Below are 27,531 nucleotides of genomic sequence, written 5' to 3'. Positions count from 1 at the left end.
TTGTTTACTTATGTTACATCTGTTCTGCAAATAAGACATCTTGCTTGAATTTCATTTTCAGGATTTCTTAAATGCATGCTTGGTGGTGGTGACAGATAAAGTCGAATCTCGTAAATCAAATTGAAACTGATGGGTTTACTGCAACAGGTTGAGACATGCAATGGTAAGCAGTGTAGGAGTTAGCAAGTAATTTTGCAATCTAGGCAGTATTAGCGTAATGTATATAGTGTGTGTTTGTGCTTGCCAGATAGGATTAATTTCTAATGAATTGAAATATTTTTCCAGGGTGAATTAAAACTACCAATTGTAATGGAAGATGAAACTCACAAAGACTTGCCAAGCATTCATGTATTCTTCAGGCCTGTGCGGCAGATGGTGTATGCAATCCTCTTCAACCTTCATCATTACACTTTCCTAGCAGCAAAGAGCAAGGAGAAAGGAGGTAATTTATTTTAATCTTTTAACGACCTTTTGTGATTTTCAGTTCAACCTCTCCACCCAATGATTTGATTTTCAATGGGGGGGGGGGGGGGGCATGTTGCACAGTGGTTTGGATTGGACTCTTACTGTCGGATTAAAAATTAACCAGTAAACCTATCTAAAAATGAGTTACATCAAAATTTAGCTTATTCAATTGTACTTATTCCATGATAGTCAATTCTTTTTTTTTTTTCCAGTATGCCTTCTATTTTTTATCGCCGTGAGAAGGAAAAAGTGCCATTTTTTTTAGTTTTGCAAACGATCGCTCTCTCTGAAATTCTATAAATAAAAAGCAGGTTTCTGATCGTGATGAAATTTTAGTATGGTGCGGACAGAAAGGTTTTAAACACAATTCATAATTTTGAGATTTTTAAAATTTGTCAGACGGTTCTTTTCAATTTTGCGAAACAACTTTTCTTGGTATTGGGTAGTCCTACAAATACAATATTTGTCTTGTTTTGAAGCTCTTCGCATCTGTTTTTAAAATGCATTATCATTGTCAATTCATACTGCGAAACCGATTTTGTACAGATTTTTATCCAACGGGGTAAAGATGAACATGGACTTTCGGGAGTGACAGCCTGCCATTTCCATGGTTCCACACACGGCTTTACTCCGTTGAATAAAAATCTGTATAATATAAGTTTCGCAATGTGAATTGACAACAATAAAGGATTAGAGTCCAAATTCGAGTATCTATAATTTTAATGGAACAGTAAACTGTAGGTCCAGTTCAGATAGCATACCTTAGAATAAAAAAGCCTTTAAAAAAGAAAATATGTTCGTGGTAAAGTTCTCGACGACTAAGTTTTCAGATTAGCAATCATATCTGTTTTATCAGCCATGGTATGTGTGACACATTAAAGAACAGATAGTGTTTATGTGATATTTTTTTTATCAATATGTGGTGTGTAAGGTATTTAGTCAAAAGTCACGTTATGGTGACAGAAGTTGTGACCAGATATTAATGTGGTGTAGCTCGAAATGGCATGGAGTTCTACTGCAGTATGTGCATCCATGTGATCGTACACTGCATAAGGCACAGTCGCCTACAATAAAAATGGGACACCTTGATCCTTAAATATGCACTGCAGTGCAATGTGTGTTGCCTAAGTCTCCGAAGGTGTTAGAAGTTGCCATTGAAAATTTGCTATTTAAATCCCTTACTGCCCGAGAGTTAGGCAACACTTCGCAGGGAAGTGAGTATTTCAGGCTCTAGGTGTCCCATTTCATTGCTGATGACTTGACAATTACAGTTTCGGTAATACTCCCCTCAGCCTAAGAGTCAGCAAAGGAATAGCTCCTTTCAATTCAAGTTTACTTTTCATGCTTTGTTACAAAGCAATAATTACCCCCAAGTTATTGCTCCAGTTACCCAAATTTGTACACATATTAGATGACCCATGACCAGCCACTGTTTACCAATAAATTGTGTAAGATGTGAGCAAGTTACTAAAGATATATCCGCAAAACTTACTTGTAAATGTTCTATTAATTTCGGTGGCGTCTGCCTCTACCATCCATGGTGGCAGAGGGCACCGAAATTAATAGAACATTTACAAGTAAGTTTCGTGGATATATCTTGACTAACTCGCTAACATCTTATATTATTAACCGCATTGTTTATTCCCCGTAACATGAATAGATTGTGATTCAGTGTCAGAAAATGAAACCTGAAATACAACTTCCTGTGTGTAGTGATAATCCATTGGTGTATCTTCAGGGTGACTACTCACCGGGAATTCTTTAAATTCTGGGAATTATGCATGGATTATTGGCTCCTATAATTCTGCATGAATTTTTCTCTTCAGAGGTAAAAAATTGGGCCTTTTATTAATCCAAATCCAATTGAATTTATACATATGTATAAATGCCCTGAGGCAAATTTTTCAGTTTAGCTTTTATTTTTATCGAGGAAGATAAAGAAAGCTGCTTGGAAAATAAAACATAATTCTCACAAACTGTTTACTGTTAAAGAGTCCTTTGCAGAACAATCTATCTGACAGGCAGAAGATTATTGCAAGATGTCTTCAATTTGAGCTTGAAATTCTTATAGAATGAACAATTTTTCGTAGATTTCCTAGAATTTGAGACTTGTGTTTGTAGAGATTACTTGAAAAGCAAAATTAACGAAATTGAAACAAACAGCAAAAATAAAAATATCAGAGATTTATATAAAGGTGTAAATGAGTTTAGAAAGGGGTTGCAACCTAAAGTAAACTTGATAAAAGATAAAGACGGTGATTTTCTAGCTGACCCAAGCGATATTCTAAATAGATGGAAGAACTACTTTAATGACCTTTTAAATGTCCATGTAGGAGATAAATCAGAAGTAAATGAAGTTCACACAGCAGAACCTTTAGTTCCAGAACCTAACTTGACTGAAGTTAAAGATGCTATTAAAAGGCTAAAGAATAACAAAGCACCTGGCATTGATTTAATACCAGCTGAGTTAATTAAATATGGTGGAAATTCATTATAATAATAATAATCCTTTGCGCAACAGCCCATGAAGGGCCTGGCCATACCTACCGACTGCCGGTCTCCCTCCCACTTTCTCTCGTCACCTCTAAGCGTGGAGATCTTCAACCAGTATTGGAATAGTCGGGGGGGTCAGCCCGACGTATCCCCAGCCGTGATAGTAGGTCGTCTCGACCGGATTACGCTCACTCACTCGGAGCTCCCCAATTTCCTCACGATGGTGGGTTGCCACCGGCCCTATACGTAGGCCGAATAAATTCCGACTAGAGCCGGATTCGAACCTACGCCGTCCCACAGCGAACGATCTCAAGACGAGTGAATGCCTTAACCCGCTCGGCTACAGAGGAGGACTGGCATTGATTTAATACCAGCTGAGTTAATTAAATATGGTGGAAATTCATTAATATGTCAAATTCATAAATTAATTTGTTTAATATGGAATAAAGAAGAAATCCCTCAACAGTGGAAAGAATCCATAATTGTTCCTGTGTTTAAAAAAGGTGATAAAATGAACTGCAATAATCACTGTGGAATTTCTCTACTCTCAACAACATACAAAATATGATCTAACATTCTTTTAACAAGACTAACCCCATATGCTAATGAAATTCTAGGTGATTATCAATGTGGATTTAAACGTAACAGATCAACTACAGATCAAATTTTTCACATCAGACAGACACTTTAAAAAAAGTGGGAATATAATCAAAATGTCCATCAGCTATTCATTGATTTCAAAAAAGCATATGATTCGGTCAAAAGAGAAAAATTATATAATATATTAGTAGAGTTTGGAATACCTAAGAAGCTTGTTAGTATGATAAAAATATGCACTAGTGAAACAGAAAGTAAAATTCGTGTGGGTATTAATATATCTGACAAATTTACAATTCATGATGGGTTAAAACAAGGAGATGCATTATCTCCATTGCTCTTTAATTTTGCCTTAGAATATGCTGTTAGGAAGGTAAACGAAACTAAAGAAGGACTAAAATTAAATGGTGTGACTCAGTTGTTAGCATATGCAGATGATGTAGACTTACTGGGGGATGATGTGAATACAATTAAGAATAATGCTAAAATATTTTTCAAAACTGCTAACGAGATAGGTTTGGAAGTTAACAAAGAGAAAACTAAATATATGGTTACAGGCCGAAACCAAGTGTTAGGTAATAATCAAAATCTAATTATTGATAACAACTCGTTTGAACCAGTTTCCAAATTGAAATACTTAGGAATAATATTAACAAATGAAAATTATATTAAAGAGGAAATAAAAAGTAGGCTTAATTCAGGAAATGCATGTTACTTCTCTCTTCATAAACTTTTGTCTACTCGTTTAATATCTAAGAAACTAAAAGTTAAAATATACAAAACAGTAATTTTGCCTGTAGTATTATATGGATGTGAAACTTGGTCCCTTACATTGAAAGAGGAACATAAATTGAGAGTATTTGAAAATAAGATCCTTAGGAAAATATTTGGACCTAAAAGGGATGAGGAGACAGGTGAGTGGAGAAGGTTACATAATTTAGAAGTACATAATTTGTATTCATGTCCAGATATTATTAGAATAATTAAATCAAGAAGACTTAGGTGGGCAGGCCATGTGGCACGAATGGGAGAGGAAAGAGGAGTTTACAGGATTCTTGTTGGGAAACCTGATGGTAAGAGACCTGTATGAAGGTCAAGGCGAAGATGGAGGGACAACGTTGAGATGGACCTAAGGGAAATCTGTAGGGATGGAAAAGAGTATATAGACCTTGCTCAAGATAGGGAAAGATGGAAGGCCTGTGTTGCTGCAGCCATGAACCTTCGGGTTTAATAAGGCTAGGGAGTTAGTTAGTAAGTTTGTAGATGTGTTTAGTCTGAGTATGTGAAATGACAAATGTAAACTCTGCACCTTAAATTAAATATTTTAAATATATATACTGTTTAATTAAATTAGAATTTTTGGATAAATTGGAATCGCACAGACTGTTTATATTAATAATATATTTGTGTTTCTCTGTCTGTGTGTGTGTAGGGGGGGGGGGATGGTGGTAATATGTAAAGTTGAAATCTGCTTGTACTCTGGAATTCTTGGAAAGTTTGTCTTGAAAACCAGGAAGTATAATTGAAATTTATCATGTCCCTAGAGTGGCCGGCCACCTTGATCTTGGTCGTGTTTTCTGGAATAAAGACCAGTTTCAGAGACTAGTTATGGATGAGACAGATTCATCTATTGATTTCAGAACTACAAAAGCTGATGTGGATGGTGACAGTGGCCACTGAAATTGTTCAAGTAAAATAAAATATAAGTAAGCATGTTTCATGTGTATGTAAAGATGCTATGTAAATTATCCAATTTTTTGCTTTTGTTACGCTAACATATGTTTATGTAAATGACAGAGTTGTGTTGCAATAAGTGAACGTAAATGCCATTTGCATTGCAGAGGGTGAGAAGTGTGAAATTCCTGAAGTCAAGGTGAAGGAGTGGGTGTGGTCCAAAAGCAACCAGTACCGAACTGCAGATGTTGTGAAAGCAGAACAAGTGGGCTGGGGAGTGCCAACTATCCAGAGACTGTGGTTTGGGTAAGTTTCATTGAAGTTTAACGCTTACCTTGACCATATTTTATTTTCATTACTGTTACAGTGGAACCTCGATTTTACCTTTTATTTTAGGGAACCAAGTTGAAAGAACTTAAAATGCAGCAAAATTTAAAATATGGGAAAGTTCTGTACCATTTTTATCTATTGGGACTGTGAAGATTGAATGTATAATGCAGGGCAATGCAAAACCAAGAACGTAAAATCAGGTTTCTCTGTAAATGTGGAACAGGAACAACTTGAATTTTAGTCTAAAACATTCTCGAATGCTTCCCAAGTGGGATGTGACAAGTGAATTTGATCGGTATCTACCACCATAACCACATCAGTTGGTAAAATTGGTGATTTTACCCATCTTATATTTCTGTAATATCCAGTGATTGAGTGCATAATTCTTCCATTTTTATATATTTTTTGTATGTATAAGTATAATTTTTCTATTTTTTTGTAAACCACAAAAAAAACTTAAATCCTGGTTTTATGAGGCCATTCTCTGGTAAAAGGCAATATTAAATAATTGAAACTTTACCTCAATGTTATGTTTGCCGTAACTCTAATTTCCTGTTTTAACTTTAAGAGTTAAAAAAAAGTTTCGAGACTAGTTCTGTAACATGCCAACAGATGGCAGCGCAAGGCTACAGGCACAGGGAGCACCAACCTTCATAAGTCAGTGTGCCAAGAGACATCGTCCTGTGTACATCGTGAGCTGTGCAGCTGGTTCTCTTCTGACCACGTGCATTACCACTTCTGCGATTTCATCATGGGCAGCAAGTTAGAACAACGAGCGAACGTGAAATTCTGTGTGAAACTGGCCAAATCCACCACAGAGACGCTTGACATGATTCGGCAAGGGTACAGCAATGCTGCAATGAGTCGTGCGAGGTGTTTTAAGTGGCACGCATGCTTCAAGAGTGGAAGAATATCACTGGAAGACTGCGAGAGATCAGGATGAGCACAACACCCGAAAATGTCGAAACCATTCGGCAACTTGTGCATGAGGATCATCAGACAGCAATCCACAACATTGCTGCCATTGTCGGTGTCATACTGAACAGTGCAGGCAATTCTCACTTGTGATTTGAACATGCACCGTGTTGCTGCCAAGTTCGTCCCGAGGCTGCAGACCCAGGAGCAGAAGGAACCCCGCATCCAGGTCTGCCTAGAACTCAGTCAGCGTGCCGTCTTTCAGTGATGTTCTCTTGAAGCACATGTGGTTCTGTGGTGGATTTGCCCAGTTCCACACAGAATTTCATGTTTGCTCGTTGTTCTAACTTGCTGTCCATGATGAAATCGCAGACGTGGTAACGCACGTGGTCAGAAGAGCATCAGCTGCACAGCTCACGATGTACACAGGACGATGTCTCTTGGCACACTGACTTATGAAGGTTGGTGCACCCTGTGCCTGGGTGTGCAGCCTTGCGCTGCCATCTGTTGGCATGTTACAGAACTAGTCTCAACTTTTTGATGTGTGTTTTCCCTATCTGTGCCTATATAAAATTGTCCAGTAGATGAATCTGTTAGCTGTGAAACTTTCCTCTTTTCCCCATCTCACTTTCTTTTATGGCAGTTTCGTTTGCCAAGTGTACAACTAAAGCTGAGGCTTTTTGCAAAGGATAATAAATTCCATTCTGAAAGTAGGTGACCATTACTTTGGAGGAGTGAAGTCGGTGAAGGGTTTACTCCTCTTTCCTTTCCAAAGACAAAGGAAAAGTTACTAGTTCGCACAGCACACTATAATGACGGGGATCCCAGGTTCGAATCCCAGCCTGGACATGGATGTTCTTTGCGAGTGTCCCTTCATCATAACATCACTCATCCTCATTTTCGCGATTAGCCAAAAGTGGCATCAAAGCTACGCTAAATAACAGAAGTTCAAGTACAAGGACAATCTCCTTTCCTTGCTTCATGAAGAGCTATGGATAGGAGAGGGGCAGCATAATCCTGAGGGTTTTTTTTAATTTAGCTTGTATTCTCTTTGGGCCCTAGAAAAGCATAAAATGGGTGCTTCATTGTACATAGTTTTCTCAAGCCTGAAGATCACACCCTTTAAAAACACCATTGATTTTACCCTTTTTTAATTGCCATTTAATTGTGTAATCGTTTTGCCATCTGCTGGCCACCACTATGGATACTTTCTGATAATAGCCTTCTGATGAATGTCCCTTCATCAATTTCATCATATCATGACTCATCCTCATCTTCGTGATTAAAAAAAAGTGGGAGAAGAGCAAAGTAAACCAATCGATTGGTAGCCTTCTGATTTGTATGCTGTTCTAGTGTGTATGTTAATAATTTGAATAAAATGAAATTAGATAATGAGGTCTGTAGATGCAGATAACGGAAGTAAGGAGTGGCAGTTGTTCTTGATAAGTTGTACAATTAGTAGAGACACACATTTTTAGTAAATAAAGAAGCAAAATTTTGGTACAAAAACAGTCAATTTCGGGTTCAAAAGTGGTAAGTAAAATAAAATATCACTGTTACAGCGGTATATTTTGGTTTTTAAAAATGTTAATATTATCCCGAATTTGGTTTAAAAACTGCACTTACTACACGAAATAAACATATCCCTTCTAATAGCACATTTATGTCATTACCAGAATATTAAGTTTATTACTGTATAGAGGGGTCTATTTTTGCTACTCAAATATTTACAGCAGAATTAATCAATTTTCCGTGAATTGCTTAACGCTCAAAGGATAATTGTGATTTCAGAAAGTGTTGTGTCGCTAAATTTAATGTCTAATTCACATTGTTTCGTAACAAGACAGGGTAGAAAATCTACCTAACACCTTCCAGAAACCTGAAAAAATGAACATTACAATATGTTATTTCACATTTCATGTTTTCGTCAAAAACCAAATATTTATTTATTTATTTATTTATTTAATTGTAGTTGTCTCCAACAGAGAAAGCTTCTCCAATTATGGGAGACTTGCATACAGTTTAAATATACATACATAATTAATAATATATAAAAACACACATACACACAAATAAAGAGATACTTCACTTAAATAGATATTTACAAGACAAAACAATACAAAGCATGCATGCATCTAACAATTAGGAACTGAAATATAAATTCATTCCTATTGCAGGTCTGCAATTGATGACAAGAGGCGTCGCCTCCGAGCTTTCCTCACGTGTATGCGTTCTGATACACCTATGATGTTGAATCCTGCCTACGTACCTCAGCATCTTCTTGTGATGGCTTGTGTGCTAAGGTAAGTGTCTGTAAGCAGCAATCTGTCAATGTTGTACATGAAGTTTCAGGATACTAATAAGGATACCATATATTTACGGTGAATAAAAGGTCAACAAAAACTAGGCATATTTCAATATTTTTATTAATTGATTCAATGTGTCTTAAATGAAAGTAACATACAATAACAGTTTGTGATTTATGTGCTTTTTCACAAGCATCCTAGAGCTGTAAGTCCAGTCCCGATTAGCCTTTCGGGGCCTCCTGATGGTGCAATTGTTGCATCATCACCTTGTAATCAAGGGGTCCTGGGTTCGATACCTGGTGGAGGCACATAGTGGTTTGGATCCCACTTTAAACTGTAGGTCCAGTCCAGATTAGCCTTACTCTGCATAAAGTGGACTTAAAATACCAACTCAATCAATCAATCAACCGAATAGCTTTTCTGTGCATGAAATAGACTTAAAAACAAGCCCAAATAAAATGAACATTTACTTTCTGATAACACATTTATCTAGTTATCAGAATATTAAGTTTAGTCCTCTGTAAACGAGTCCATTTTTGCTTCTCAAATGTTGGCAGCAGAATTAACCATTTTTCTGTGATTTTATTTAAAAGGAAACTTCAGACGTCAGAAAGTGTTGTCGGAAAATTAGCTCTAAATTTCATGTTCAAGAGTTTATTTTGAATTTTGCAGTTGATTTCCCACAAGTATCATCTGTTATCGGTAAATAAATTCAAACCAATGCTCAAGTACCCATAGAGCATGTTATGCAGTAAATGCACCTCCAAATGTTTTATTTTTACTGCATTGTCCACATGTAAATACTTAAATACGGAGAAAGTAGTACTCATTTTTATCCGCGAAGCTGTTTTTTCTTCTTTTTCGATTAATTTCCTCGTTGGATGGTGGCAGTGGCCACTGAAATTAATCGAAAAAGAAGAAAAAACAGCTTCGCGGATAAAAGTGAGTACTACTTTCTCCGTATTTATATACTACCGTGTCTCTCTCTTCCCAATTATAAATACTTAACTATATATTTGTTTGTTTCAATAAATTGACAGTAATCATTTTGTTTGTTCACGCAGGTACATAATGTCTTTCCCCGACAAAAGGGTTTTGCGTAAACCTGAACTGGATGCATTTATTGCTCAAGCATTCTCACCGGAGCTTATGAATGCTCACTATTTACAGGAATTGCAGGTAAGCAGTGATTTAGTTAATGGAAAAAATAACTACCTTGAACATGTTAGTGTGTATTTTAGCAAGTAGTTTAGCCCAGCGTACCTTGTAAACAGCAGTAGAAACCGAGGCGTTAAAAAGCTACCAACCACATGATTTTAATGTTTTGAATAGTGAATATAATCGGTGCCTGTTACAGCAGTTACAAATATATATTTTTAATATTTTGACACAAAAGTGTTCCACTAACTAACTTGCTCTCTAACCTTCTTCAACCCGAAGGTTTATGACTGCAGCAACATAAGCCTTCCATCTGTCCCTATCCTGGGCAAGATAAATCCAATCTTTTCCATTCTTACTGATTTCCTTTAGGTCTATCTCAATGTTATATCTCTATTTTCGTTTTGGCCTTCCTACAGGTCTCTACCATCACCCAAAGGTCAATCTCGTATTCCATGAAGTACATCCCCGGTAACTGCACTGCGAAGACGCTCTGGTGCATACACTCAAAGCCAGTGTAATCCTCCTTGAGGCTTGTGTAGTCCATATGTGTTCAGTCCCTTTATCAACTTCATTTTTATCACCATCCATTTCCGTGGCTGCAATTAATCAAAAGTGGCAGAAATGTGACATTAAACAAACTAAATCAATTACCTTTCCGTGTGTGTAATGCACACCCTTGTTTTTGATGGGTAAAAGCGACTAACAATTAGTCTTAAAGCCATTGCTATGCCGATCAAGACTGAATGACATCATACCTATTCAATGAAGTCACCAACACACACTCCCTCCACAGTGTTTAGCATCCCAAAGCTTTCACTTTTGTGTAATCATCTTGTTTATTCTGTAGTAGAAGAAAGCGAGATCAAAATTTATATTATGGATTTGCAGCATGGAGGAAGTCACTTTCTATTATTTCTCACCTGATAATACGCACCATGGTTTTTGGGGCAATAATTTGCAAAAAAGTGCAATACGGTAATCAATCAAAACATTACTTGCCGTAAAAAAAAATTCTTTATAAATTAAATAGTGAGTAATAATATGTTTTGATATCTTTGTATATCTGTGTGTTTGTGCGCTGAGCATTTTATTTTAAATTCTTTGTCATGTACTAAATGGAAGAACATGTTTTATATAGAATATCATTGTAAAGATACTTAAACCGTAACACCCACTGAGATGCAGAGAAATGCAGCAACAGATCTTCTGTTGTCTGCTTCTACTGAAATCAAATGGTGCAACGTCCACTACAAGAACGGAAGCGGGAATTTCCGTACCAGGAGTCTGCAGGTTATTTCCCAGCGAGATGCCAGAAAAGGGTCTGTTGCATTCTGTTAACCACGTTTCTTCGCATCTCAGTGGACGTCATGCTTAAATTGTGTTAAAAAGATGACAAAATTTGGTTTTAACTAAACTGTAATTGATTACATTTCTTTTTTCAGCTGCCTTTAGTGACCAACCGTGGAGTGCAGTTGGCAGCATTGTTCATGCAGGGTGTCGAGACTGCTTTATTGGCCAATGATGCATGTGGTGCTCCAATTCCATGGTTGATGTGCTGTCCCTGGCTGTTCTTTGATGGAAAACTGTTCCATTACAAGCTCCATAAGGCTGGCTCCGTGAAAAACTTGTTGGAACTGTGCGACCACCACATAGAACAGGTTGTGAAGGTTGAAAGGATGAGGAAGGCCATTCTGGAAGGGTTGAATGCGCAGTTTGCTCGCCCTCCGTTCCCTCAAATGACAGGTATGGACACATATTTTGGACTCGTATTTTTTAACTAACTTTGTCAGCTTTTAAATTTTTGGTTAGTAGTTGAAGAATGATTAGAGGCACATATTTTTTGGTACAAATAGTCAATTTCAGGTAAAAGTGGTAGATAAAATAAAATTTTTGTGTTATAGCAGTGAAAAAACTGATCAAAAGTTTTATATAAAACGACATTTTGGTTTTAACATCGTTTATATAATCCAAAATTTCATTTAAATATTGCATTTATTACAAAATAAACATAACCCTTCTAATATCATTTATGTAGTTACCAAGAGTATTAAGTTTATTCCCAGTATAAAGGGTTCATTCTTTCTTCCCATATATTTACAGCAGAATTAATAAATTTTCCATGAATTGCATAACTTGCAGGATAATTGAAACTTCAGAAAGTGTCACGTCGTGTCATTAAATAAACTAAATTTCGTGTTTGAGTCTATTTCACTTTTTGCAGTTCATTTCGTGAACAGGGTATGAAAATGCACCTCACATCTCGTGTTTTTGGTGTTTTCGTTAAAAACTAAATATGCATGCCCCTAAGAATGTTGTGTTTGATGCCACATGTTATATCACTGTCTGTGAAAGCACTGAAATTGAGTGTACATCACATTCTTTTGTTACAGTGACTAAAAAGTAGAGATGGGACATAGTGAAATTGAAGATAATTTTAAGTCTCTGTAAATAACCTGTAACTTGGGGAGAATTGTTGTGTATAAATTAGTGCTGAGCTGATACGAGTGCTGATACTTTTACCAGCACTGATATTTGAAAATTGTAACAAGTTAAATAACTCTGGATATTTGTAAATTTGAATATATAAATGGTAGGTATTAGGAATGGAGCAGATTAATCGGTACTCTATCAGTATCTGCCGATATAGCTATATCGGTGTATTGATTTATTGGTAAAATTACAGATTATTTTACCAATCCGATATATCTATAAATATCTTATAATTAAGTACAAAATCCTGCCATTTTATAATTTTTATGGATAATCTCTGTGCCCTACTTTAAAAAAATGTAAATGTCTAAATATGCAGCCTCTTTTGCACTGCAGTCACCTGGAAACAAACCCTTATTAGGAGGTCAATGAACTGTTTGCGTTCTTAAAGTACCATTTGGAATATTATATCGGATCGGTATGTGTAAATTTTATATCGGTACTTTATTGGTATTGGCCCATCCCTAATAAATATACTATTGTGACTAAATCATATTAACGTACACATTTTAATCATAAAATCCATTTCTTCCCACAGTGTGGTTGTAAAAGTAATGAAAATTATGCATCTTAATATTTTAAAGCAACGCTACTACTCAGGTAGATTGCAATGGTATATTATGTGGTCGCGGTGGCTCAGTCGGTAACGCGTCTGACTACCATGCTAAAGGTCCCGGGTTCGATCCTCGGCCAGTTCAAATCCGGAACTTTTCTAAAGATGGAAGCGGCCCCGGCGCCCACCCAGCGTTGAATAACATGGGTACCTGGGAGAAACCCTGGGGGGTAAAGGTGGTCAGGGGCGTGATGCTGATCACATCACCCCCACTCACGACCGGATCAAGAAAGTGTGGGGCGTTACCCCCACACCCCCTATACGCCTTCATGGCATGGTGCTAAGCACAGGGGAACACTTTACTTTTTTTTTTTACTTTTTTTATATTTCCATTGGAATGCTTACATATTGAAATTAATAAATATTGTGAACTACAATGAATTGTTATAATTAGGACATTTTGGTACTCGTATCAGTGGTATTTGGTGTTTCAGCATTATGTACAGTGGTTCAAACTCGTATTGGTTCAGCCCTAGTAATTATGTCCTTTCATCTCGTGAAATGACTTTCTGGAAACCTCATCAAATGTAGCTTGATAAGATAAGAAACCCAGTGGGAATATCTCTTCCATTTTTCATGTTAGTGACCAAGTTGACTTTTTGAAGGTTTTATAATGAATTTATTCACCCTTTACTGTCCTAGCTTCAGAGTTGTTATACAGTTGTTTTATTTCAGGTCTGAGAATGACAGGGTTGCCACCTCCACCAAATGTAGTTCCGGCTGGTGGCCCTCTCATGAACCAAAGCAGAGGTCGTGGTCTGATAGGTAGACGTGCTGTTCTTGCACGGGGAGGGCAGCTGGAGATAGCTGGGGTGGTTGTTGGCAGCTGGGGTCCAAATTACGGAAGCGTGCCTCGAGGACGAGCTCTCGCAGTTCCACCACAAGTAAGTGTTTTGTTATGATCAGGGAATGGGTCTATATGTAAATACATATTTATGTGTGAAGCTGATAATCAGTTATATTTTGTATTATCTTTGCTCATCATGGCATGGAGACTCGAAAAATTGTTTTGATTTTCCATATTTGTATATATATATTAGGTTTTGCCTCATATTTCACATATGTTAGTTATTTTTACATATTATTTACATATTTCAGAACATTTCTCAACATATACTCCATATTCGCACAATAACTACATGAAATATTTGGTTGAATTTCTTGCGAATAACTTGCAAAGTCCGAAGCGACGTTAATCCAGGGTGGCGACAGACCTGGAAAACCGGGAAATGTCAGGGAATTTGAGGTGTCAAAAAAAGTCAGGGAAATGTCAGGGAATTTCGTCTTCATAGACTTTTTTTTTTTATTTTTTTATTTATTTATTTAAAGATATTGTTATGGAACTCTGCACGGGAACAGGAAATTTCGTTCGTAAGTTTCGGCCTCAACTTTTAGGTCCCTTTTATACGCAACACAACCACAGTGCCAGAAACCAGTGATGGCAGGAGGAGAGAGAGAGAGAAATTTCTCTCTGCCGGGCTTCTCGGCGGGAATTTTAAATTCGAACACTCTTTGGAGGAAAATTGTTATAAAATATGGGAGCAATCTACTTCGGATAACTTTTGTTTTGCAGCTAAAATATCAGTGCATGCAACCGTCCACAATTCAGAACACCGGACCGAGGAAGGGGGCTGGGGGGGGGGGGGGGGGGCATGTCCCCCGAATTTCAATGGAAAAAACATAAAAATCTGGAGTTTGCACCCTCTTCTCCCTCTATTTTGGGGAGAAGGCGCGAACTTTAGTATTCTTTTTCAAAGAATGGACATTTCTCAAGAGAATAAAACATGTTTCATGTTCTTGGGTGCCATACAAGTTGAATAATAAGCCAAAATGTGATTTTTTAAAATATTTTTTATTACGAAAAATAGGTAATTTTCATTTTTGGAGGAAAATTGTTATAACTCGGACACTATGGTAGCAATGTACTTCGGATAAGTTTTGTTTTGCAGGTAAAACATCAGCGAATGCAACCGTGTACAATTCAGAACGCCGAACCAAGGAAGGGGGTTTGGGGGGCACGACCCACAAATTTCAATGGAAAAAAAACATAAAAATTTGGAGTTTGCCCCCTCTTCTCCTACTATTTTGGGAAGAAGGCGCAAACTTTAGTATTCTTTTTCAAAGAATGGACAATTCTCAAGAGAATGAAACATGTTTCATGTTCTTGGGTGCCATACAAGTTGAATAATAAGCCAAAATGTGAAACTCTGTTTTTTTACTAAAAATAGCTAATTTGCATTTTTGGAGGAAAATTGTTATAACTCGGGCACTATGGGATCAATCTACTTCGGATAAGATTTGTTTTTCAGATAAACATCAGAGCATGCAACCGTGTACAATTCAGAATGCTGGACCGAGAAAGGGGGGACTTGGGGGGCACGACCCCCGAATTTCAATGAAAAAACATAAAATGTGGAGTTTGCCCCCTCTTCTCCCGCTATTCAATTCAATTCAATTCAATGGTCTTTATTCTTGGGCGAGGTTCAGCAAATGCTGATCTACCACCTAACCCGAGAGAGAAGACGCAAACCTTAGTATTCTCTTCAAAGAATGGACGTTTCCTAAGAGAATGAAACATGTTTCATGTTTCTGGGTGCCATACAAGTTGAATAATAAGCCAAAATGTGAAACTCTGTTTTTTACTAAAAATAGGTAATTTGCAAATTGCTCATAAAATTGTTATAACTCGGGCACAATGGGATCAATCTACTTCGGATAAGTTTTGTTTTGCAGCTAAAACATCAGAGCATGCAACCGTGTACAATTCAGAACACCGAACCAAGGAAGGGAGGTTTTGGGGGCGCGACCACCGAATTTCAATGAAAAAAACAACATAAAAATCTGGAGTTTGCCCCCTGTTTTCCCGCTATTTTAGGGAGAAGGCACAAACCTTAGTATTCTCTTCATAGAATGAACGTTTCCAAAGAGATTGAAACATGTTTCATGTTCCTGGGTGCCATACAAGTTGAATAATGAGCCAAAATGTGAAACTGTGTTCGGAAATGTGGCATGGATATGTTGTGGATGGCGGGGGTGAGAGGCGGATGGTTGGTCATCATTGTGAATTTCCCAGGCTTGCTCCAGACCTGTGTCAGAGTTTCCACCCAAACATAAGAGTATGAAGGTCCAAAAAGCACATTCATTTCATAATCAGCACCATGATACAATATGGTATCATCGGGCGAGTACGACCTTACTCTGATGATACCATATGGTACCATCGGGGGAATAAAGGTTAAGCCTCTAAATATTACGTGGAAAATGCATTGAATTATAAGGGGGAACCGCAGACGGTTGCGTCTTGAACTTTTTGGGACGTGGAGATGAGGGGTGTTTCCACTGCATAGTGGAAGACTTTGAACTCGGTTCAAAATGATGGCACCAAGTTTCATCCTCAGCAACAATGCGCAGCAAGAAGTCGTTACCTTCCAAATGGTAACGTGACAAATGTTCAATAGAGCATCCCATACGCTCCAACTTTTGGTCCTCCGTCAATACCCTGGTATCCACTGCGCGCACACTTTATGATAACCCAGAGCTTTCACAATTTTGTGAGCAGTACCATAACCCATGTTTAACTCGTTCGCTATGGATCGAATACTCATGCGTCTATCTGCAGATATTGCCGCATTCACCTTTTCACACATGTCTTCTGTGGCAACAACATGGGCTTGACCAGGACGGGCATAATCAGTGGTTTATTCACGCCCCTTCCGAGACATTCTTGCCCAGTCCGCCACTGTTGTTTTGGACACGCATGCATCACCATACACGTCTTTCATACGCCGGTACAATTCAGCTGGTTGACAACCTTCGGCACTCAGAAACTGGATGACAGCACGCTGGTCCTGTTTGGACGGATTGGGGATGTTGAACGCCATCTTTCACTCGTTATACCTGCAAAACGGAAACACGTATAAACAACATTCCTACACCCAACACACAGGGACATTAGCCATTACACACTATTGGACAAACAATATCCTCCTACACACTATACCAATAATACATGGAACGAACGGATTTCAGTTGATCACCCCTTGTATAATTTTTCTTGTCCGTATGGGAGTAGTAAGGGGACTTGTCAACAGATGAAGGGGATAAGAGCGGGTGGTCAACAGATGAAGGGGATAAGAGCGGGTGGCACCATCCGATAGTTGTCGGACGTTGTAGTAAGGCATTTTGTTGGGCAAACTGAAGGAACATGGAAACAAATAGGTTCCATTGATACATACGATTTTTGTCGAATATCGCCACCCGACAAAGTATCTCACTACAACATGCGACAGAAATTGCATGGACTGCAACATCCAACAAAAAGCACATGCATAAACAAGAAGAGCTTTAGACTGCAAATATGCTGCTGGAATTTTATTACTCTTCTGGCTCACTTCACCTTATTTAATGTAGCAGTGCTTACGAAGGTCTTCTTTCATCATCCTGACGTATTACTGGTTTCACACAAGTTAACATGTAAGTTAACATACGTATACAATGACATTGCACTATTCTTAGATATCAAGAAGAATCCAACCAAACGGGATATACATATATTGAATACTATCACGAAAAAGTGAAACATAAATCTGCATTGGTGAACGTTATAAAAATTGGCAAGTGCTTGCTCCCAACCTCAAATTTACTGCAACACTAGTATTGCAATGAAATTAACGCCATTCTCTGTCCTGTCTGTTTAAACTCGTGAGAGATTGTCATTAATCTCTCACTGAGTAAGGTTAATGTCCAATATTATGAAATAAAATACTAATAATCAATACGTAAATATTTTAATATATTTACTCGAATCATTCAATCATAAAAGCAAATCACTTTCTTCAACAATTGACTTTTCTATGCCAGCCCTGCAAAATTTTCACTTTCCATCTACTGATTTATACGAGGGGTGACGAGAAAGTAATTTTCAATTAGTAGGGACATTGATTTTTCGCGAACGCCAAAACCTTGAAAAATTGTAATTGCTGCGAAGTTATGTTTAGGAATGTGCAGTGATGTCTGGACACATTTTTCGCCCGTTCGAAATATCGAAATAATGGGAATTTGGCATGAAAAGCGAATTGTTGGCATTTTTAGCGATTTTTTTTAAAGAAATTTCCTAAAACAACTAAAAGTTCCATGAAATCCAACATTCTCGTCTTTTCTAGGCCATGTTTGTGTACATAGAACATGCAAGTTTTCCAACATTTTACTCAAGAGTAAACACTATAGAGTTATACGTACATGGAATAATTCCGACAGCCACATTAAATCATGTATTTCCCACAATTTTTTCAACTTCTATCAAAATCATTTGTATCACAGAGCAAAGTGGCAGGGTTCTAACAGGAGATCGAGTGCGTATCTACCGTCACATGGGAGCCACATCTTCGAATTTGTCGCACGAGATATGTTTTGAATTACCAAGCTAAGTGCGCACCATCGGCATTTGTCGAGCGAGTAATAATGGAGCTCAGTCGTTAGGGTGTCTGATTACTATGCGAGAGACCCGGGGTCGATCCCCTGCGGGGGAGAACCGGGATGTTTTCCACCTATTCAAACTGCTCCGGCGCACACCCTGCATCATATGAAGCCGGTACCCTGAGGAAACTTTGAGGGATAAAGGTAGCCAGGAGCGTGGCGCTGATCACATCACCCCCACCTTCGGCCGTAATCAAGAAAGTGTGGGGCCCTAACTCCACACCCCCTATACACCTTCATGGAAAAGTGCAGGGGAGCACTTTACTTTTACTTCCTCAAAAATCTGTTCCAATATATCAAACTGTCACGAAAATACGTAGACCATGTGACCTACAATTTAAAATAATAGTTTAAAAGCACAATGGCGTATTAAGTTTCGGTATATTTGGCAGATAAATGTTCTAAAACAAAAACGCGAATTTTAGGAAACGTAACACTAACAATTCAAAAAAAGATAATGCCAATTTTTGGTGCCATAATATATCGGTATTTGTCACGTGAGATTGATTGATTTTAATTTTTTGGGTGCGTCTCCACTTATGGTCATTATGCACCCTTCAGTATATACTGGGAAAATTCCATTATCTAAAATCCTTACCATAAAATTAAAAAAAACTGGTATGGAAAATAACTTTCCCAAAATAACTTTCAAGATATCAAACTCTCACGAAGAGGCGTAAGCCATGTGACTTACAATTTGAAACAGTAGTTTAAAAACACCATGAAGGTATAATTTCAGATATTTGCCAGAAAATGCGCTAAAATGAAAATGTGAATTTTGGGAAAAATAACACCGTATAGTAAAAAATAAGAAATAAGAAAAAACACCAATTCGAAAAAAATAACAAAATATCAAGGTCCCTACCAATTAGGCATAAATAAAAGAAGAATATCAGTTGTAATTTATTGCATTAGTAACAGTGAGTCCTAACCTAATTTTCAGCATAATCACCACCATTGTTCTGGCATTTGTCGTAGCATGGCACTAAATTTTGTATGCCCATGGTATATGTGTCTGACAGCAAAGACTGGAACTATCTCTACCGCAGTGCAGCTGTCAAATCCTTGACCTGCCAGAAACCTCTTCAGTTAAACAAAGAGATGAAAGTCGGTACATTCAAGGCCAGGGCTGTACAGGGAGTGGTCCAAGATCTCTCACCTGAAGTGATGCAAAGGGCCCATGTGTACTCAGCTGTATGGGGTTGTGCACTTTCGATTGACCTTCCCTGAATTGTCTGCACCATCGTCTGACCATACTATCACTCACGACGTCCGGTCTGCACACCTCATATGATTGCTGGTGGCTCTGTGCCAAATTCTGAGCGTGCAATGTAGACTACATCGCAGTCGGTGGGAGACTGTATGAGAGCTTCAATCTTTAACCTAGAACTGTCCTAAAACGGCTGCATTGCAACTGTACCAGATTACAGTTACATGCCACTTCTTCCTGCCTGCATGTGTGTGTGTGTGTGTCGCTCTCTGACCACTAGTGCTGCATATAGGCACCATTGGAGCTTTTTTCAGGATGCCCCTCGTATATGAACTTTCAGAAGCTTTAATTATTAGAGTGTTCCTGTTTTAATGTGTGGTTAGCTAAATCAGGTACCTGTACAATGCAATCCTATAAATTCCTTGCGTTAAATTGCTAATACCTACATACCCTTTTCGTCAGCATTTATGGTATAACTGCAAGTTGTCAGTTTCACAGTACTTCACTTCGATATACTGTACTGAAGCAGAAATCCCATTGATAATGTAAGAAAATATGACACTTTATTTTGTTCGATTCAATTATTTCACTTATCTGAAAGAGTTAGGCTAAGTTGTTTGCTTTACAGAGAAGAGAGAAGTAGCTTTATGCATCGATAAATGAGTCCGCACTCATGATGGTTCTTGCAAGCAGAGGGTTCCAAACCTCATTGGAAATATCAACATATAATACCGAGAATGTATAAGGAGACTGATAAATTAGAAATTGTATTAATCAATCACTCTCATTTAGTCGTAACTTTAAAAATAATCACGTATTTTATTTTAAACTTATGACAAAATTCCGTAATCCTTCCCTAGCTTGTGAATTGTAATAATTTTACAAATTCACTATTTTGCAGTTTGAATTCAAATCATGGAGAATAGATTGGTTGGTTGATTTGTTGTTTTAAGTCCACTTTATGCACAGTAATGGAGAATAGAGAAATTAAGTCAATTTCATAGAAGATAATATTGGTACTTAACGAAACCATACGTGGATCTGTATGCGTTTATTATTTCCATTTGCAAAAACATCGATTTAGTTTGGTTTGTAATTGTCAGGGAAAAATGTAAATTTTGTCCTGGAAAACCTGGAAAAGTCAGGGAATTTCATTTCTGCTTGTTTGTAGCCACCCTGTAATCAAACTAAAATTACAACCTTTTTTACATCCTCCAATTGTATTAATTACAAGTTTTCTGTCATCTTGTTTTTATACTGCTGGTCCTGAATGTATCACCAGTTCGGAATCTTTGACAGAACCCCAGAGGAAGCCGACCGGACCCGTATCCGGTTTCGAGCCACCACCTGTTTTTCGGCAAAGCGCTGTTGTCCCTTTTACCTGCAGTGTTTAGACGTCCATTCATTCACTGTGACGTTTTACTCCCAAGATCTTTACATTGCATAAAAAAATAGCAAAACACAATAACACAACCTAGCAAAGATAGAGAACCGCAACCTCGCGTTTAGAAATCTCTAAAGAAACTGAATTAGCAACATCTCATTTAGTCCACGTGGACTTTGACGAGAGCTGTCATTTCTTGGACGGACACTATTGGTGGGAAAGGTTTCAGGGGACGATTTATTGCACTGTACGTGGACCTGACATGTGGTGGTTAGGGGGAAAAATGATCTTTCGGAACTTTCTTTGAAGTAAAGTGAGGTTTCTTTGGGGACGACAACTATACCACCTCCCAACTGTTTGCTTTTGTTGTTATAATACACTTGAAATTCCTGGCTATGTTGTCAACAATAGAGAATGATTGTCCAGGTTGTTACAAATGTTATTTTGTCAACGTTGGAAGAGAGTCCCAAGTCAAAGCAGCCCATTGTTAACCCCCCACCCTTGCTACTAGCTCATAACATATTTTGTGTTGTTTTATAATTAATGTCAATGTAAGCATACTGTATTTTATGTAGTGTCTTATATTATTAAAAACATGAATTTTTACAATGTTAAGTCCACATTTAACTCCAAAATTTGGTGAAAATAACCAAATACATGTGTATTTATCACATTTTTATTACATATAAATCAGTTCCTTGGTTACGATTTAGGCATGAATGTATTCTGAAAGACAACAGACTTCATTCTCATGGCATAGGGTTTCCACCATCGCCTGGATATTGTCCTAAATGCCTCTTTTGTTCCCATGGTAACATTCATAGGCTTCCAGTACAGAATTAAGTTTTAGGGTACTACAATTATGTGTAAATTCTGTAGTCCCTGTTTTAAGTGGTAGTGTCTGTTTCGATTAATATACTCTGCAATAAAGTTTACATTTGACCAGAATGATAGTTGAATGTGTATATTCTCGTGTTCCAGCAGGTGACATCTGTGGGAGGACTGAAGAACTTCCGTAGCAACATGGGAAACTATCCAGTTGGGATGATTCGGCCATCGTACCCTACACGTGGAAAGACCACAAGGGGCCGGAGGTCACAGGTCAGTGATGTGTCAGAAACCTTAGAATTTGTGATTTGAAAACTGTCGTGGGAATACTGGTCCTGATATCTTCATTTGATATGATTTTTAATTAGGAATGGCCAAATCTGAAGGCAGGGATAGACAAAACTGAAAATAACGCAGGCACCAGCATTTTTTCCTCGGGAGACTTTTTTGTTTTTACGGGCCAAGAAAGCCATGAATGCAACTAAGATAAGCTACAGTCCTGTGCGAATTAATCGGAAAAAGATATTTTTGTGCATGATAGAGTCTCAAACTTGACTATGGTTTCATGATGATGAATCTATGACAAATCGTGTAATACAAATTATATAACTGAAAGAACAACATATTAGCTATTACAAAATATTACAAATACGTAATTTATTGTTTCTGAATAGTGTAATTGATGACTTAGGGTATAAGTACAAAAAAATACATAATGAGTGTAGTTGTTGTCGTATTTCAATTAATTTGCACGGGACTGTAGACCTCATTTCTGCTTGGCCTACTTTATTTGAAATATTTTCTCAACGTTCATACATTTATTAGTGGGTGAATTCACACACAAGTACAGTCCCGTACGAATTAATTGAAATACGACAATAACTACACAGTTTATGTATTATTTTGTACGTATACCCTAATTCATCAATTACACTATTCAGAAACAATAAATTACATATTCGTAATATTTCTTAATAGCTAATATGTTCTTTCTGTTATATAATTTGTATCACACGATTTGTCATAGATTCATCATCATGAAACTAGTCAAGTTTGAGAGACTTATCATGCATAAAAATATCTTGTTTAAATTCATTTGCACGGGACTGTATGAATTGTAACCTTAAAACGTTTAATTTATTTATTAATACAAGATTGGATTAAAAGTAAGTAATTTACCAGAGCGGCCTTCCTAAAGAAGGCTCAACTTGTTACACCATGAATAACTATGCAATACATTCTATCTAATACATGGTAGATTCTAGCAACAGTGCTAAAATTTATTATTGCATGTTTATTATTGATATTTAATTGTACATGTGATAACAATAAAAAAGGCATACTGTACCGTTATTAAGGAAAAGGTAATGCAAATTTCCATAAGTGAACTCAAAATGAATGGAAATTTCCATAACCAAACTCTAATTCATACTATGGGAATGATGACATGGTAGTAGATAATTCAGGTACTCACATTTTCCGCGAAGCTGTTTTAAGTGATTTTCTATTAATTTTGGTGGCCACTGCCACCATCCTCGTTGGAATTTGCTGTGTCGTTTCTTGACGTGTTTCACCAGTGTTAATTGCTGCAGTAAGGGAAGCCAGGCGTGGTGTGCCTGTCCACTATCTATATTGAGTTCATGGTTGTAGTGCATGATGGCGTGTGTTTCTTTGATTTTTGTGTCTATGAGAGTGTGTGCTTTGTATTTGACGTACCTTTTCGATTTTATGGTTGTAGAATTTGATTTGCTGTTCAAGTCCGGTGGTGGGTTGGGCCGTTTTTACATTTGATAGGTACTGCTGAATTCTCTCACTAATGGGCCTGATGGATCTGCCGATGTAATGAGCCTTAATATTTAATTTTTTTCTGAACTGAATTTAAAAATTCAGACACCATGGTGACCAGTCACCCTGTATTTTTGTACCCCCTGGATCCAGGTATCTATTTCTGGGAACTGGTTCCAAGTACAGTCAACTCTTGATACAACGACCTTTCACATTTCCCGGGAAAAAAGGTCGTTATTTCGAAGGGGTCATTAGGATTTGCATTAATTTTCAACAGAGCTCAAACGAACACAAAGATGGCAAGGAGATTGCAACACCATTTATCCTGGTAGTTATACAACCTGTTATGCACAGGATGCATGTTGCGAGAAGGAAAATAGAACATGAAAACGTTTTCACAAAAAAGAATTTAAAATAATGTTACTTTCTTTCAATTATGCACAGTCATTGCTCTTCCAGGAAATTCTTACAATTCTACTTCATGAGAAACCAATTTGCACTGAGACCTATGGAAAGGAAAACAATCTCTCACTTATTGCAAGCAAAAGAATCTTGACACCAGTCAGACTGGCGCCAGCAAAAGTCTGGAGATAATCGGGCAGAATGAATGTTTGTATTTTATACGGGTCTACTGGAGCATTGTCTGTTACAAGATTAACTGGTAAGATTAGATCTCTTGGGAGAAACAATACAACCTTTCTAGGCACCAGACAAAAAAAAAGGCAGGGCTGTAAATTTCATTCTAGTTCGGCTGTGTAAAATACATCTGAAAAAAAGTCACATTTTCTTTGCTTCAACCAACTTCATTCACCCCCTCCCCCATTCAAGGGAGCAGTCCAAACTCCTTCCTTGACTTGCATTGTAATCCAGCGTTAAAAACGAAACGTGTAACTTGCGATCTGTTTTCACCCAATGCGTATTCTAGGACATGTCATTAAACAGCGTCACAGTCGATAATCATTCGGGTTTGGAATTGAATTTCACTTTAAACTGTATATTTAGTCCCGATTAGCCCATCAGCATTAAATGAACTCAAAACAAGCTTTATGAAACTGCGCATTTGCACATATCAAAATGGTAGATCGTTATTTACTCCCCCTTTTAAATTGGTTGAATTTAGGAGTATTTTCGATGTCAAACACCCACTCCTCCAAATGTTTTCCCCTTGAATAATGTATTTTTAATCAGTCTCCGTGACCATTCCTACATTGAGCACAAACACAAAAGACAAAACACTGGCGCCAGCTGCAGCATAAAAACAAGGAGACCGGCTGTAAGTTCGGGGACGTTCGGGCAACAGGTGGCGGAAGAGAAAAATCCCAGCATTTTAAAGATAACGCAACTGTCGAAGATCGAACTTTTGACAGCAGTGTAAGGAAGAAAGAAATGACCCTTGCTGTACGTTTTACCATGCAACAGACAATAATACGTGCAATATTTCCTTTGCAGACAACAGCATTAAAAAAAAAGACCTGAATTCTGCAATTATCAACATTGCCATGCACACCAGTGGCGGAGAATGAGCTGGGGAAAAGGGGGGTCACTTTTTTATTACTTGTTCTATAATTTTTGTTCGTTTTCAAGAATATATCCAGAACTGGTTGCCCCATTTTAGACATCAAAGGAAAGGAAGAGGGGTGGGTCCACTTCCACCCTTGCCTGTAATCAGCCCATGTGCACACACGAGCAAAAAAAATTGTGGCTGAAACAATCTGCATCACCCCTTCCCCCACGTTTACTGACAGGAAAGAGGGAGAAGTCAGTCAGCCAACGGAACACTTCTTTGGCAGATATTATGACATGGACACAATTAGGAAGTGGGAAACAGGATGCACGTAAGATCGAAGTAAACTTTTGTGGAAACCTGGATGACAACACATTTAGCAGGTTGACGATCTTTAGTTGGCCTATGTGGTTTTGATTATCTCTAACGGTTTCGCTTTTTTATGAAGTGTTACAGGGAACAAAGAACAAGTTTTAAATGAAAGCGGTTACCGGAAGTTTTCTGCTACAAGGCCAAGAATTGCTCACTCATGGGAACCTGCTGAACTCTAGGTCAGAGCTGGACAGATGGGCTATTCCGGAACATTCCTGCGATCTTATCTCTCAAGGTGGTGTATCGATGAAAGAGCTTGACCTGCCATACACATTGGCAAAGATGGCAAGTCCAGCAGTCATTTCGGGCTTCTCCCCCCCCCCCCTCCCCTTACTTCCCCGCAAGTTTTCAGCAGCTCTTGGGACAAGGAAACAAGTCAAGGTCGATTTAATATAATATCCAAGCACATTCGATCTTCTCTTCTCGCGTATCCAAGAGCAAGCATGGCACGTTCGGTAGTGGCCGTGGCTGTCGGGTGCGGGGTAACATTGGTGCGCTTGAGGGAAGGGAGGGCAGAGGTCAAGTGCTATTGGATATATCGCTCAAGCATGGTGTGCTGGTGTCTATTTTTAGTTCAGACCTAATTGTGAGCAGTTGAGTGCTTGTGAAGGGAATGAGTGGAAAAAAACCAACACATTTTTAGCAGATTTCATTCGATTTTTTAACTTTTTTTTTTCTAAATTTTTCACGGTTTCTGGGAAAAGGGTCGTTACTTCAAGAGGGTCGTTATAACCGGGGTCTTAGAATCGAGAGTTGACTGTACCCCATTCTGGATCCAGAAACTTGGATTTGGGATGTGGATATGGGTAACCAATTCTGGAATCCGAATCCAGGTAAACTTTTCTGGGATCCTGATGCAGGTATTTTTGGAACCAGGTAAGTGGATCCAAGAACTGTTGGTCATCCTGAATCTTAATTGGGTTTACATGTTCTCACCTTTGAAAACCATGGAAATCACAGAGAAAATAAAAGTAACATGGACATGCGCTTTGTGTTGTGCTTGAACAGAAGTGTCAATGTACATTGATTTTAATGCTATCCTTGATGTCAAGTCGCAAATATGTGAAACAAGAACCTGGAAATTATTACAGGTTGCGGGGAGGAGAAGAGGAATGGTTACAAAGAAGTATATACCAAGGGAGCCTGAACCAAAGCGAGAAGTCAAAGGCCGTGGGATGACAGTTGAAAGTCCATCATGTGGGTAAGTAACAGAATTTCAGCGATGTCTGTTTGTGTACTTATTAGTAATAGGTACGGATGTGAAGTTTTCGTTCCAACGTAACACCGAAAAGTTGAGGAAAGTAAACGATAGTGTTTAAAATGTATTTCGGTAGGTTAAGGATGCAAGTTTTTTATTTTTCGGTATTGCGAAATAACATGAATTATGCGTATCAACGTTAAAAACTCCTCACAATATGCAATATAAACTAGGGATAACATTTCTTCTCTTCCAAAAGAACTACCTGAAGTGTTATTAGATCTGTCATTTGTTTTCCAGCTGGTGATAGTTCGATTCAAAAGAGATTTTTACGCTTAATTTAATGCAGTTTGGCGCAGACATGCGTAACAGTGTTTAACCTCGTCTTGAAATAGAATTCACTGGAGGAGTCTTCCCAGAAGGGAAGTTTCGTAGGAACAGAAAAATTTTCAGGAAGAAACACCTGTTGTGTTGCGGCGGAGGGGTTAGGGGGAGTCTTATGTGTGTGTGTAAACAAAACAGTATTTTGAGGTCACAGAGGGTGGTTGGTTGATTTGGTGTTTTAAGTCCACTTATGCACAGTAAGGCTAATCGAGACTGGACTTACAGTTTAAAATGGAATCCGAACCACTATGTGCCTCCACCGGGTATCATGAGATGAAATAGTTTTCCAAATGGAAGAAATTTGGTCATTTCTCTAAAAGGTAAGACTTTTTGTTATTAAAACGAAA

The 27,531-nt window shown here is 37.9% G+C and overlaps 1 protein-coding gene across 2 annotated transcripts in view; it reads left to right on the top strand.

Moving 5' to 3' along the window:
* The window catches only part of LOC145979700 (constitutive coactivator of PPAR-gamma-like protein 1 homolog), a 112,387-nt gene that overhangs the window by 80,177 nt on the left and 4,679 nt on the right, over positions 1–27,531 (top strand). For both annotated transcript variants that reach the window (XM_083112675.1, XM_083112676.1), the window contains exons 12-19: positions 286–442; positions 5,397–5,535; positions 8,652–8,777; positions 9,845–9,959; positions 11,384–11,684; positions 13,720–13,928; positions 22,095–22,214; positions 26,694–26,803. In XM_083112675.1, the coding sequence (XP_082968801.1) occupies positions 286–442; positions 5,397–5,535; positions 8,652–8,777; positions 9,845–9,959; positions 11,384–11,684; positions 13,720–13,928; positions 22,095–22,214; positions 26,694–26,803 (1,277 nt within the window). The remainder of the gene's footprint in view (positions 1–285; positions 443–5,396; positions 5,536–8,651; positions 8,778–9,844; positions 9,960–11,383; positions 11,685–13,719; positions 13,929–22,094; positions 22,215–26,693; positions 26,804–27,531) is intronic.

This window comes from Lepisma saccharinum, chromosome 26 (assembly GCF_977018435.1).
Source record: "Lepisma saccharinum chromosome 26, izLepSacc3.1, whole genome shotgun sequence".
In the NCBI taxonomy this organism is placed as follows: domain Eukaryota; kingdom Metazoa; phylum Arthropoda; class Insecta; order Zygentoma; family Lepismatidae; genus Lepisma; species Lepisma saccharinum.
Note: the sequence above shows the minus strand (reverse complement) of the source record. Positions and strands in the feature narration are given on the sequence as shown.